At 38.7% G+C, this 14,354-nt stretch overlaps 2 protein-coding genes across 2 annotated transcripts; one reads left to right on the forward strand and one right to left on the reverse strand.

The window, feature by feature from the left end:
- Positions 1-3,548: 3,548 nt before the first annotated feature.
- On the reverse strand, positions 3,549-6,189 carry LOC103449794 (mitochondrial import receptor subunit TOM6 homolog). The gene is made up of 2 exons (XM_008389112.4): positions 5,850-6,189; positions 3,549-3,901 (listed from the first exon to the last, which is right to left on the reverse strand). The coding sequence occupies exon 1, from the start codon at positions 6,029-6,031 to the stop codon at positions 5,870-5,872; it is 162 nt and encodes a 53-aa protein (XP_008387334.1). The 5' UTR covers positions 6,032-6,189; the 3' UTR covers positions 3,549-3,901; positions 5,850-5,869.
- A 3,994-nt stretch (positions 6,190-10,183) lies between these two features.
- LOC103449795 (RING-H2 finger protein ATL65) lies at positions 10,184-12,733 on the forward strand. Its single transcript, XM_008389113.4, has one exon. It carries the CDS (start codon positions 10,625-10,627, stop codon positions 11,813-11,815), a length of 1,191 nt encoding a protein of 396 aa, XP_008387335.1. The 5' UTR covers positions 10,184-10,624; the 3' UTR covers positions 11,816-12,733.
- Positions 12,734-14,354: the final 1,621 nt, after the last annotated feature.

Consider the following 14,354-nt stretch of genomic DNA (forward strand, 5'->3'; position numbering starts at 1 on the left):
TGAACGAAGGAAATAACAACCCAGAATTGTGGTATTTGACTAAATTTAAGATAGAAAGTGCAACAAACTTGTCCCTGAAGAATATGGATTATTAACCATTACTTAAAGCATACCCTAAAAACTAGGAGACCTAACCCCAAAGGCTAGGAAACCCAACAACTTTAACACATTAAGCTACATATATACGCATTATGTTGTGTGTATTGGGATCTCTCGTTTTCTAAAAGTTAAGAAATCTTCATATGGAATATATTTAATGGAAGTTTAATCAGCGTTGATGACAGTGCTTTTGTGGGTATTTATGATTACTGTTATTTTGTAATAATTTTGAATTTCGTTGTTCGAAAGGTAAACCCCATTGTAATTATGTTTAAACAATCCAAAAATCATTTTTTTTCTTTTTTTCTTTTTTAACAAACGATATTATCTACATTAACGGAGATAAGGGTGGACTTAGCCTCACAATGGGCTAGCAATTAGGGTTGGGCAAACAAGTCCTGGACTCGCGGGTCGGGTACAAATTTCAAAGAAAATGGGCCCCCAGCTTGAACCGTTTCCACCGTTCATTATAGGGAGATTAAATCTCCACCATTTATTTCTTAAGTTATGTAGAATTCTCCAGACTTCCAGAGTCCTAAATCCTGACTTCGATCACAGCGGCCTTCAAATCCTGACTTCTCTCAACCTCGATCTCGAATTCTCCCAGCTCCGTCCGTTCGAGTGTTTATGCATGAGGGGCTTGGTTGTCCAACTGTAAGTATTGTTGGAAAATTAGGAGCAGTTGACAGGGACGATGACCGAAGTGCCGGTAGGCATGGGGTCGACGTCGGACACGTTGTTGGCGGAGGCGATCTGGGTGGGGAAGGAGTTGAGGAGGTAGGCGATGGAGGAGGGAGAGTTGTAGAAATGAGGGAGGGAGCAAAAGGTGAGGTAGGAGAGGCATGAGGAAGCGATGTCGTTGCAGACGTAGTCGTCGGTGGTGTTGTGGTGGTTGTAGCAGTTGAGCTGCTTGTTATCAACTAGCAGCGCCGTCGAGTCGTCGGGGGTCAGTCGGTCTCCATGAGCAGCCTCTTTGTTCTTCTCCGGTTACCTCACTACTGTATGACCCGTGGGGACCCGTAGGAACCGGCTCGTTTCAAAAGGGTCAGGTTAGGTTCGGATCTCATTTTGAAAAATCCAAAACCCACCCCGCCCCATGTTATTTACAAATGGGTTCGGTCCGGTTCCTTCAATTTTGGGCCCAGCCAGGCCCATGCCCACCCCTACTAGCAATAATGTAGTTCAAATTCGTCTTCAGTGAGAATTGACTCTAAAACCTCTTACTTATAAGTGAAGAGGAATATTACTAAACAGTAGTACGAAATGGCTAAAGGTTGATACTTTAGAAACAACAATTTGATCTTGAGGTCAACTTAAAACATTTCTAACAGGGTTCGAATTTTTGAATGTGGTAAGTTATTCAATGGTGAACTATTTACATATGGCCTAATTGATGGTGATAGAGTAGTTGGAAGATAGCCTATGTGATTTTTTTTTTTTTAAAAGGATTTAAGTCATTGTGGTGAAGTATGTTAGAATTTAGGCCTAAAATTAAAAATTATGTCAACTCTTTGTTAATTATTAGCACATGAGCCACACATATTAGGCTAAAACGGAACTCTCCATTAATTGTTAGCATGTGGAGCTTACATGTGAGGCTAACATTATCTTTTTAGTCACACACGTGAGTCTCATGTGCTAACAATTAACAGAGAGTTGATAAAATTTTCAATTTTAAGCCTAAATCCTACAGATTTCATCACAAGAACTCAAATTTTAGTTTTTTTTAATCCAATTAAGTCTTTTCATAGACGTTAAACAATTAATTAAATCATTACAACAAGGTGGGGCTGAGCCATTTACTTTGGAAGGAGGCGCTTATCATATTTGACAAAATATCGAGATAACTTCTTACATGAGTATTTTCTTAGTAATCGATAATGATGGAAGGTAACATGGTTTATTGTTTGTCTTAGAGGGATTTGGATCCTCTCCTGAGCTTAGGAGGCTGAGCCTCCTGAGCAAAGCACATGGGCCATTAGATTTTGATTCAACGGCTACAATTATTATAACTTTTAAAAGACCCCCCTGTTTGTAGCTGTTAAATCAAAATCCAACGGCCCGTGTGCTTTGCTCAGAAGGCTCAGCCTCCTAAGCTTAGGAGAGGATCCAAATCCGTCTTAGAGTATCTCGAGAGTAGATGTCACAAACGCTTAGTTGGACAAAAACGAATATTTTTAACAGCAAAAGTGAGTCTAACTGATGAGCCAAATGCTAACTTGGATTGAAGGATTTGCTCCATGTGGAATGATGATCCTCTTCAGATCCTCTTTGTGAGGATCCCAGAGATTCTTTAATCGCGTATGTTTATTGTATATTATGCATCCAATTTTCGTTAGGAACTATTTGTGTTCAATTTTAAAAAAAAATTAAATGATTTCTGACACATGATATATGATGAACGAATACGATTAAAGGAATCCGGAATCCTCACAAAGAGAATCCAAAGAGGATCCTCATTCATCCATGTGTAAAAAATGACAGCAAGAAAGGTTGATGCCAAATTATTTTAATTTGATTAATGGCAGGACCCACAAAATACAACCTTTTTTTTTTTTTTGGAAACTGGTTAATTCATTACCCGGGCAAAGATGCCAGTCAATACAAGAAGAGCCTTCAACGAGGCAAGCAAACAACAAAGCAAAGGAAAACTACGGACAACAGAGGGAGTTACAAGGAAGACACCATAGCCAAGTTATCGCGTTGCCCCCTCCATTGCCCGTATTACATTAAGGAGGGCACAATAACCCGTCATTTTGAAACACAAAAACCAGTGAAGATGGGGGTTGTTGACCCAAGAAATATTGCACATCTCCACACATATTTTGCTTCTTTTGAAATTGTTAGTTTCCACTTTCTTTAATAAATAACTCACTTTGTTCAAAATAATTCACTCATAAATATTACAAAAGAAAATGAAATGAAATGAAACATTGTGACATATCAGGTGGAGTAAGAAGTTTGCATGATGTCAAATTGTCACATAAGTTATCAAATTAATATTTAATATTTTGCATTTGACATCTCTTTTAGAAATACTCTTTTAAATTTTTAATTTTATTTCATAAATAGAGAAAGATGACTAAATTTTAAGGATTAGGATCCTATCCGGATCTTCTTTTTGGGGATTCAGATGATCAATCAATCGTGTTCATTCATTATATATCGTGCGACTAAAATTTTTTTGAATTTTTAATTTAAAATGAAACACAAACAACACCTAACAAAAACTGTTTGCACAATGTACGATAAACAAACACGATTAATTAATCCTCTAAATTTCCACAAAAAGAATCCAGAGAGGATGCTCATCCAAAATTCAAGACATCTTTTAATATTGAGACGAATTTCGGGAATTTATCACAGTTGCATACGTGGAGATGACTTTATCACGGTTGTCCTGAAGGCTTGTTTGGGCTATGCCAGTTTTTAAGCAATCATTGGGCCAGTTCAGGAATCAGCTGCTCCTTTGTACTAAAAAACTATTCATATACAGAAAATATTCCAGTCCGGTACTTTAGCACTTATCGATGACAAAATCAACAAATGTAACGTAGAAGTACCAGCAATGTGTCTAAGTACCATCAATAATATTGACGACTTAGGACGTCTTCAAATACCAAGCAAAAAGTGCAGTCAATAAAACAGAAAGTGTCTAACAAAAATGAAAAGATACCCGAACATAAACCACTGCAGGTTCATACTGATCAACTCCAAGATAAACATTATGAATCAAAATAAACTCGATAGTAGCACTCAATAACTCGTCTTCATATAAAGTCCAACTCCTCGACTCCTAGACCTGCACCATCAAAGAAGAAAAAATGAGAATCGATGAAGAATATCTTCATTACTTTGAGCGATTGAAGATTCAAATGCTATCATTATTAGTCAATGAAGAATATTGGGATAGTATCCTTTAAGAAAGCAATGACACAACCAACAAACATCACATTAAACTTATGAGCAAGTAGTCTACACGTGCATCGTCTTTTTCAAACAAAAGGTATATAAGATGATGTTACTAGGATACTACACAGCCACAATCACCATAAAATGCGAGTTCAAACATCAAGAAAAATTAGCCAGACAATCAGAGTGGACAGAGACATTGCCTAATTAATTATCATCAAATAACTAAATAATCACATATTGTCCCAACAAAACGAAATCTCAAAATCCTCGGGTTTCCTGCGTAGTTACAATTCAATCTTTCCACTGGGATCTAAAATCCTTTTTGTGCCAATGCAAGCTACCCTATTCTTCTTATTGAAGCATGGAGTTGATTAATAATAATGGATTAGTTGTCTCTGACTGGGACGAAAATTTAATGCACAAACAAAAACCATAAGGGTACGTTTGTTTTACCAGATTAACCTTCCAGATTACCCTATTTAGCCCTTATCCGCTTTATAAACATGGGACTATACATAAATCAGATTAACCCGGACTCGCACCACCTTAAATTTCTTTATTTAAACCCTTGCATAAACACGGTCCAATACAAGCCCTTTGCCACAGCCACACGTTGATGCAAAGACTTTGCAAATGGGCAGCTTCCATGTTCAGCTGTGCTAGTAGACTATTCAAAATACAATTACCAGGGGTTTGGTATTTTGAACTTCAAAAAAATAAAATTTATTTCCAAAGTTACACCAAACTTAGGGCAAGACTAAGTACCAGCCAAGCCAATCCAAACCAATCCCTACAATTAGTCCAAGACAAGCCAATCCTATGTATCAAACATGCCTAAAGGTCTTCAACATATTACAGTAAAAAAGGATGAGTGTGATTTCTTTGTTTTCGAAACAGTTTGCACACACAGGAAACCCACTCAAACATGCCTAGGTACTATCTTGTGAAAGAGTGATGCAAGACTACAAGACCCATCCACAATGTGACAAGCACCAAAGTTTCTATAAGTTAAATTCAAAATCCACAATAGACATGTTATCATGCATCATTTTCCAACAAGGAAAAAGCTAATGACTTATAGACCAAATTTCCCAATAGTCATACTGTTTCAACCTATCTGTAAATAAAATTGGGAATGTCGGTCGATACATTCAATGGGAAAAAAAAACTCTTACTTCAAATATGCTATAAATCATACACAGTTCTTGTGTCAATTTGCCATGGGGCATTACTTCAAATATTATTGCCTATTCCGCAATAATATTGATTCAACTTGTTCATATGGCCTGCTTTCACCTAAGGCACATTGTTGACTCCATCAATCACTAACTTGAAGAGAGTTTTTGTATAACTAGATAATCACAAATTCACATGCTACTTATAGCATCGTAGAGTAGTGATCCGTGGCGTCAAAATTAAAACAACCAAAAAGAGCAGATTATACGAGAAAAAAATCATCTTTGTCGGGGTTCAATCATCATCTCAAAGAAACAAATATATTATCACAACATAACTCAAGTAAAATATTTTAGAAGCAATCACTCATCACTCCTGATTTTCTTCGTACTCTGTTTCAAATATAATCAAATTGTCAACGTATGCAACAACTCCTACCCTATTACATACAACACCCAATGAGCAACTATCAAATTTATCCCAACACAACAACAATACAATCTGTCAAACAAGTATTCAGTTCATAAATTTCTCAATATTAACAACAAACAGAAATACCCTCTTCCTAGTATATCTTAAAAATATCATACATCGAAAACCCACCAAAAAAAATTTAAGAAATCGGAAAATAATAAGAACGATATGATCTCGAAAATTACCTCATAGAACCAGATGGCCGTTAAAATTCAAGCTTGAGTTCGTCTTTTTCCCCAGAGAGGAGGTGAAGAACATATGGGGCGGCTCGGATCGCGACCACCCAAGCCCCGAACATGGCGACATGGCTCCGCAGCTGCTTCAGAGCCTCAGCCTTGTCTGGCTTCTGCATAAACATGGGAAACATTTTGCTTTATCTGATCCGGCTTCTCTTTCCTGCAAAGTGATATGACAAACGCAACCTGACGCTTGAAACCTTAAAACCCTAAAACCCTAGTTGGTGCTCTGCGATTTTGTAATTTGGGGGTTTTTGACGGCTTCAAAAGGATGATATACAGCTTTGCAGCTCTCGTGCGGCTGAGGGGTTTTTCGACTTTGCACGGGCGCGATATTTTCGGTTGGTGATTTGAAAAGTAAGGGTAATGTTGTAAATACAATAAATTATGTGGCTGTCTACTTGGATCATTGTTCAAATATTAATATTTTCTCATTTAATTTCTTATTAAAAATGATGTTTTCGAGTTGGTGCGGGATTAAAATTGTGTGTTTTTTATTAAATTAATGAATTACTGGTCATTAAATGAATTCAATCCACTGGAACCAGTAAGGGTTGGTTGTGAAAGTAAGAAAATATAGATGTTCGGGTGACATTGGTTTTGGATGACTGCGGCCGAAAAAGTGCGAAATAGCCAAAATTGTGCTTAGCCGTGGGCACCCTAGCAGGGCTGAGGGATGGGTGCGGGCTGGAAGCAAGTAACTAGCCAAAATTTGGCTTTGGGCCAAGAAAGGCAATAACCCAGCAACATCAGGCTGCAAGCTTGCAGGGAAAAGAAGCCATGAATGGGGCTTGGGCCAAGAAAAGAAAGCTCATATGGAGTTCAGTCGTCGTCAGCCAAATTAAGGTCATCTCCAACCGATGGCTGACCAGATGGTTCGTTTTAGCTATTTGACCCTCCAAAATTCTCCAAGATATTAATATTTTAATGAACAGTACATGACCATATTTGCTTCCTGATGAGTAGATTTTATATTATATATTTTACCCTAAGCTTAGTATAGTTTGGTTAATATATTGGAAGAATTTTGATACTTTGAATTGTATTTTCAATATAGGACTTCCGACTTCCTCTAGAGCAAAATAGGACCAAATGGACGAATTTTGGAGTGATTCCAGTTGGAGGACGTTCGTGAGTCACTTAGCTTGATCATATCAAAATTTGGGATTTTTCCATCAAGCGGTTATTTTCTGGCGATAAAAGAAAGAAACAGTGCGCAGTGCTGGAAAATGACATTTTTGGGCTTAAATGGCGTTTTTGGAGCCCAAGATGACCTCGGATGGGTTCGTGGCCTTCTAGATAAGTGTTCAGAATATTCCAAACATTAGATCCAGCTATATTGGGCCAGTTTTGGAGCAGCTTATGGGTCCAAAACGTGGGTGTTCAGATTTTAGGCGAATTTCACCATTTAATTTAGGGTTATGTTTCCTATTTTATTTAATTATTATTATTAGTTTCCTAGTGGGAAGAAAGGACCTGTTTTTAGGGTTTGTGAGGGGGTTTAGCAAATATATTGCTTGGCTGTCTACAGTTTTTAGACTACGCTTTATTTTATGCAATTCTGGAGACAGAGAGAAGTGCTAGGGTTTTGGAGATTTTCTACTTGAAGGTGTTTTTAATCCTTTTCTTAATAATATTTTCTATGATTTCAATTATGAATATGCGTAACTAATTCCTTTTGCTAGGGCGAAGCCTTGAGCCTTAGCATGAATATGTGATTTTTATTTAATTGCTTATGATTGATTGCATGCATACTTTGAATTGTTAATCACCGGGATTAAAACTATCTAATTGTCTTAATGCCTGGTCACCATTAGGATCTTTAGAAATTTAATTTGATGCAATTTTGGTCGGAAGGTTCCCTGAAATTGACGCTGGCTTCTTATGATTAATAATTGTAATTTCACTTAGGATGAATACCACGTCTTAAGGGTTGCATGGTTTTTCAAAGGGTTTTCATAAAGCATAATGAGTCTTTCATGTTCAGATTTGATCCGAACGTCCGGACGGGTTGCATGTTAGATATACGTTCTATGTTGGAGGTTCCAAGTAGAATATGAATTAGGAAAACCTAACCTTCAAAAGTGGCATGTGTAGATCATAAGTAATTGGTAAAAGTTCATAGGATTGCTAGGTGATGGTGAAACCCTAGTGCTTCTTAATTTGATTTCTCCCAAAACTATTTTCTTTTCCTTCTAGTTTTTAATATTGCAGATTGTCTTATTTTTATTAATTAAATTCATTTTTAATTTAAGTAGTTTATAAAATCAGTCATCTCAATTTCTACTTTACAATAATTAATTGGAATTTGGTTTATTTCGAATTATTTAATAATCCCTGTGGAGAATGACCTTGCGAGATCCGTTTATATTACAACAACCTTGTGATTCTTGCAAGTAAAATAGGAGATTTAAGCCCGTTCACATGAGTAGTAAAAATCCTATCACTTCCGTCTCCAACCGAGGGCCATAAGGCCAGAGGGCTCGTTTTCGCCCTGTCACAAAAAAACCGTCTCTAACTGAGGGCCAAAGGGTTATAGGGCCAAACATAATTTATTATTTAAAAACTACAACTTAAATGTTGTCTAACTTTCATGTTGTTAAATGTTTTTTTTATGTTGTATAATTTTTACGTAGGTTAATGTTATTTAATGTTGTTTCATATTGTTTAATATTGTTTAATGTTGTTCCATGTTACTTAATTTAATTTAATGTTGTATAATGGTTTAGGAAGTTATAGGAAAAAAAATAGAATTAAAAAAAATACGAAACAAATTTTGTGAAATAGAAATTATAGGAAAAAAATAGAGTTTAAAATAAAATGAAACAAATTTTGTGAAATAGAAGTTATAGGAAAAAATGGAATTTAAAAAAAAATATGAAACAAATTTTGTAAAATAAAAGTTATAGGAAAAAAATAGAATTTAAAAAAAAATGAAAAATAGAAGTTAAGGAAAAATTTTGTAAATAAAAAATAATAATAAAACTGTTAAAAAAAATCAAAGCATTCATGTCGGTTATAACCGACAATAATACATGCATATTATTTAGTATAAATGTATTACTGTCAGTTATAACCGACAATAATACATGCATATTAAGTAATATGACACATTTAAAAAAAAATCTGGCCAGCCCTCTCTAATTCCGTGGGGCCCTATCAGATTCCACAGCCCTGGCCTGGCCCTCGGTTGGAGATGATTTTCGGGTTATTTTCGACCCTCTGGCCCTCTGGATCCTTCGGTTGGAGATGGCATAAAGAGCTCTGGTTCTCACCGGAAACAAAGACACTCGCCATTGCACGTGGCGTCATGTCTCGAGGACCGAGCACAGGGCTCAAAGACATCACCACCATTCTCGATTGCCTTTAAGGAGGTGGTTCCATACGAGGGGAAAATGTAAGATATTTCTAAAATCATAAGAACAACAACAGGACATTAGGATCACGGATTTGATAAACAAAAATTACAATAAATCAATTACAATTTACTTATCTTTGGAATACAGAAGACATGGCTCTTGTGGATGACAAATGAGTCTTCTACTTTCAACAAGCGAAAGTGTCCCAGTAATAATAGGGTTTGCTCAGAATGGAACGTGTGTTTTGTGAAAGTAGGGACACCCTTAATATAGTAATTAGGGTTCCCTTAATTCCGCCTATTATAGTAATTAGAGGAATACACCAAATCACCATTTATTCTTAATGTTGCCCCACCAAGGCATGTACAATATGTCTTACTTAATTAAGGTTTCAATTAGTCAACTAAATATATCTTGGTTCCATGATTCTTGCTAACCAATATTGAATCACGTTAAAAACCAAATATCTTGAAAATAAAGTTATTTATCTTTCAAGTAATTCGATTCATAATATTAATAATTGACAACTCAACATGAATCTTACAGAAAATCCTAGTTCTCGCATCTGTCAAGAACCGTCTGGAATCTCTCAAATCGGTCGTCCGAGATGGCTTCGCCATTACGGTACGATTGCGAGTTGACGGGGGATGCTGGAGCTCGGTTTCAGGCAGGCTGGTGTGTGGCAGGCAGCCAAGCCTGAAGGTAGGGACGGACGACGCAATTATTCGCTAATGTTGGACAATGGCTCGGCTTGGCGTGGCTTCAGGCCGTGGCTCAGCTGCAATTTTTTCTTCTTCTTTTTTTGTCGGTTAGGGTTTTCAAAACCCTACTTCTTGCTTCTATTATCATAGTGTAGCATAAATTTTTGTGAATTGCTAAATTGGTTAGGATATTTATGAGTATATGCGAGTAACGAATTAAGATTTTTCAACAGAACGAGTTTTATTTGGAGATATTTTTCTTGTCACGTAATATCTTATTTTTCATATTACAACACGATTAAAATCAGTGTTACCAGCAAAATATCCCGTTTACTTGGTCTTGTTCAGAAATTAAAATGAGGAGGATTATAAAATATTAAACAAACATAGTCCAGATGGAAAATAAAGTGGTGCATTCCGCAGATGAAAATAACAGCTGGACGCGGTCTTAAATTCAGCGACGCTGATGTGTCGTAGGCAGCGATCACCCCGAAACGAATCGAGTAAGACCAAACCGACTACACCAGTCAACCAAAAGCATTAACCCCTCTTCCCTCCTCTTTCCCCCACTCTCTCTCCCTCTCTCTCTTCACTCTTCAAAACACCCACCGCCGCCAATGATTCCTCCTCCACCTCCTCCGCCACTGTATTAATACTCATAAAAATGGTCGTTGCATCCCCATCTCCTGCACCCGCCCCCACTCTTTCCACCCTCTTCATCACCACCTCACTCCATGCATCATCCCCGCCGTCCAAGTACCCCATCGACTTCTCCCCGCCCTTAATCGCCATGGTCGTGGTCGTCGCCACCGCCTTCCTTATTGTCACTTACTCCCGCCTCATCTCCCGCCACGTCATCCCGCCAATCCTCCGCCTCCAACGACGCTGGCACCACCGCCGTCGCCGCTCCTACCTCCCATCATCCATCGGTGACATCGACTCCCCGCCCTACGACTCGTCGCTCGACCCCGCCGACATCGGCTTCCACGTGTTCTCCCCCTACGGCCTCGACGAGTCGGTGATCAAAACAATCCCCCTCTCTCTATACACATCAAAACAATCCCTCCTCAGCCGTGACTGCGCCGTTTGCCTGATCGACTTCCAAAACGACGACTACGTTCGAACGCTGCCGGTCTGCTCGCACGTGTTCCACGTTGACTGCATCGACATGTGGCTGCGATCTCACGCCAACTGTCCTCTCTGCCGGGCCGGAATATTCCGTCCGGAATCTCCATTCGTTCCGTTGATGGCCGCAAGGATCAGGCCCAGCCTCGACGACACTGTTTTCCGGAGCATCGCGCTCGAGCCTCTTGCCGAAGCTACGGCGCCGTGTGATTCCGATTTTTTAGTCACCGAGATCGAGAGGTGCGCGGAGGAGCGATCGCCGAGGAGGAGCTCCAACTACTGGGAGGATTACCGGATCAACGGCGGAGATTTTGTTTTAAAGAGGTCGCACTCGTTCGGATTCGAGCGGAGCTCGGCGTCGGCGGAGAGGATGATGGTGACGGAGCCTGCGACGGCATCACCGTGGCGGTACCGGAGAGGAAGCTTCTGGAGCAAGCGGCCGTCGCCGTTCGGGTCGTTGACGAAGCCTCGAGTCTTCTCCTTCAGATCATCCTACAGAGGCGGCGTCAGCATGAAATCGCCGTTCTTCCGCCGAAAAGGCTTCTTCCCGCTGTCAGAGTCGAGCGCGAGATTCTCCGGCGCCGGAACCGGTGGATATTCGCGGCGTAGCAAGTCGATGACAAGTCCGATGTTCGGAAGATCATCGGGGTTATCGGCTTTCTCATCGAGCCGGCTAAGGTGCGGAGATCCGGAGGCGCTGTTGTCGCCGGAGAGGTTTAACAGGAGATAGGAACGAAGGAAGCGAGGTTAAATTCCGGATCGACACGTGGAGGGTGGTGATGGAGCGAGGGCGGGGTGGATCGGACGGTGGGAGATGGGTGGAGGCAAAGGGGGGAGGAGAGTTAATGAGGGCTGGTGCGGTCATTAACTAGGGGGGGGCTGCTGAGACGGCATTTAATGCCCAGAATTGACGAGAGAGAGGAAGAGCAAGAAAAAACACACAAATCAAAACTGGGGTTTTAATTTTATGGAGAGAGAGAAGAGAGAGGATCATAAATGTGGAGAAATTTAATGGGTTTTGGCGCCATTTATTTATTTAGGGGGAAAGATTGGGTTAGCCTTTAAATATAGGGCTGCTTATGTAGAGCAAACCGACCGACAACCATACAATTTAGAGCATGTGGGAAGGAGTTGACAAATCACTTGTGCATGTGAACTATACAACAGGGGTAGGCGTAGCTAGGGTTATCCAGTTACGGCTTAGGGTTTAGAGTTTAAGGTTTAGGGAGAAACTTGTCTGTCTTGGTTTTACCATCACAAAATTTTGAAGAGATGGAAAGTGCGGAGAGGGGGAGGATGTGAAGTGCAATGCGGGTGGAGTTGAGGCTTTGAGTGCTTGTCCTTGTCATTCTTTTTATCTTCCTTGACTTTGGAAGACATGGATGTGTGGTCGTTGTTGCATTGCGGTATTGCGCATTGGGCAAAGTCAAAGCTAAGTGGGTCAAATTGGAATTTGGGTGGTTTCCAATTACTTGGGAGGCATGCTTAGGGTTTTGAGAAGGGAAAAGAATGTTACATGTCATTTTTGGTGTTTTACTTACGTGTCTTGTGTAATATTATTGTAGCATTTGTCAGATGAATTTATGTTACCTTTGTTTTGCTCTTATTGAAAGAGAAGTAATTCCATTTTGATGCATGGATTCGATTATATTGCGTATGGTAAACATATTTACTTGGAATGACATAAGTTATTAATCCGAGAAATCAACTAAATCAGTCCAATTATGAGCTTTAAGTATTATAGGATTATGGATTATAACGTGGATCTCGTATGTTTTTCGTTTTTGTATGTATATCATACTCTCATATGTCAATCGGTGCACGATAAGTTATGAATCAGAATAATTTCCGAATATTAGGGCTCCATTACTAGTTCTTAAGGTTGAATTATTGTTTGGTTGTGCCTGCTTCCTTATGATTTCTGATGAATATCAGTTTCCTGTTGTAAAAATTATGAGAATAATTGAATGCCTACATGGGAATAGCAGTGAATAGTAGGAAATAGTTTGTTGTGTTATGTTTTTTCAAAAGTGGTTTATCACGGATGATTGTTTGATTTGTTGCGGGTGATTTTCATTCTCTGTAAACCTACAAATGTGGCTCTATAAATAGAACACTCCGCGGGTGATCTAGACACAACAACTAAAAGAAAGAAAATAACTAAAAGCAATAATATCAGTATCCCTCCATTTCTCTTTTTATCTGCAATCCTTTTATGTTATAGTTACGAAACAAAACAGTATGATATTTTACACCCGCTTCGCTTATGTCCTTAACAAAGGTTATCTCTCAAATTTTTGCCTATTTATAACATTTCCATATTTGTCTTATTTTTCATTTCCTTTTGTGTAACCTGGCTGCCTTTTGGTGTTTGGTAGTTTTGTTGGTTAACTAGTTCTCTAGTTGCCCTTGTAGCCTTGTCCTAAATTGGCCTACTTTTTGTTTACAACTACAAGCATCTGTTTTTTAATCAGTTAACAGTTATTTGCTGTGATATATGGGATATTTGGAAGAGCCAAAAAAGAACCCTTATGCAAGTAACAAGATCAATTTTGTGTGTGGAATTCTATAAAAGGAATTCTTTGAGGACTTGTATGACACGGCTGCACAAGTACACTATTACAATAATTTTATGTGTCAATAATATAAGTAAATGTGTTATTTTTTTTCTTTCTATATATCTTTGTATTATTGACATTGAACAGTAATTAATGATGTACTCATGTCATACAAGTGACTCTCGGATTTCTTCAGCCTTGCCGTGACTAGCAAAATGCTTAATACAGACTGAGTGAATAAATGCGGAAAGCCCGATTTAACTTAAGCAACCAAAATGGGCTGCTGACAAAGGGTATAAACAATGCCCAACCAGGCCATTTTGGGCTTGGATGAAATTATAGTGGTGGGCCAAGTCGAAGTTAAAAACTCATTGGTGTGGGGGTTTTTTTTTGGGCTTAATATTATTCAGTGACGAAGATTATAAAAGTCATTTAGTTATTTAATATTATAGTGTAGTGATATTTCTCTTTATTTGTAAGTAAGAGGTCTTAGATTCGATTCTCGCCAAAGGTGAATTTGAACCACATTATTGTTAGTCTATTGTGAGGCTGAGCCCACCCCCTCTGCTTAGTGTAAATAATATCGTTTGTTCAAAAAAATATTGAGAAAGAATGCATAACTCTGTAATTTAAGCTTAATCTACTCTGACTTAAGTCAAGATTATTTCAATGGGATATTGTGTACTGGTTGTCTTAGACATTTTGAATACC

The sequence above is a fragment of the Malus domestica genome, chromosome 10, assembly GCF_042453785.1.
Source record: "Malus domestica chromosome 10, GDT2T_hap1".
Taxonomy (NCBI): Eukaryota; Viridiplantae; Streptophyta; class Magnoliopsida; order Rosales; family Rosaceae; genus Malus; species Malus domestica.

Bases quoted from the DNA above. Each gene is read 5' to 3' on its own strand.
- LOC103449795 (XM_008389113.4), top strand. From the start codon at position 10,625: ATGGTCGTTGCATCCCCATCTCCTGCACCCGCCCCCACTCTTTCCACC.
- LOC103449794 (XM_008389112.4), bottom strand. From the start codon at position 6,031: ATGTTTCCCATGTTTATGCAGAAGCCAGACAAGGCTGAGGCTCTGAAG.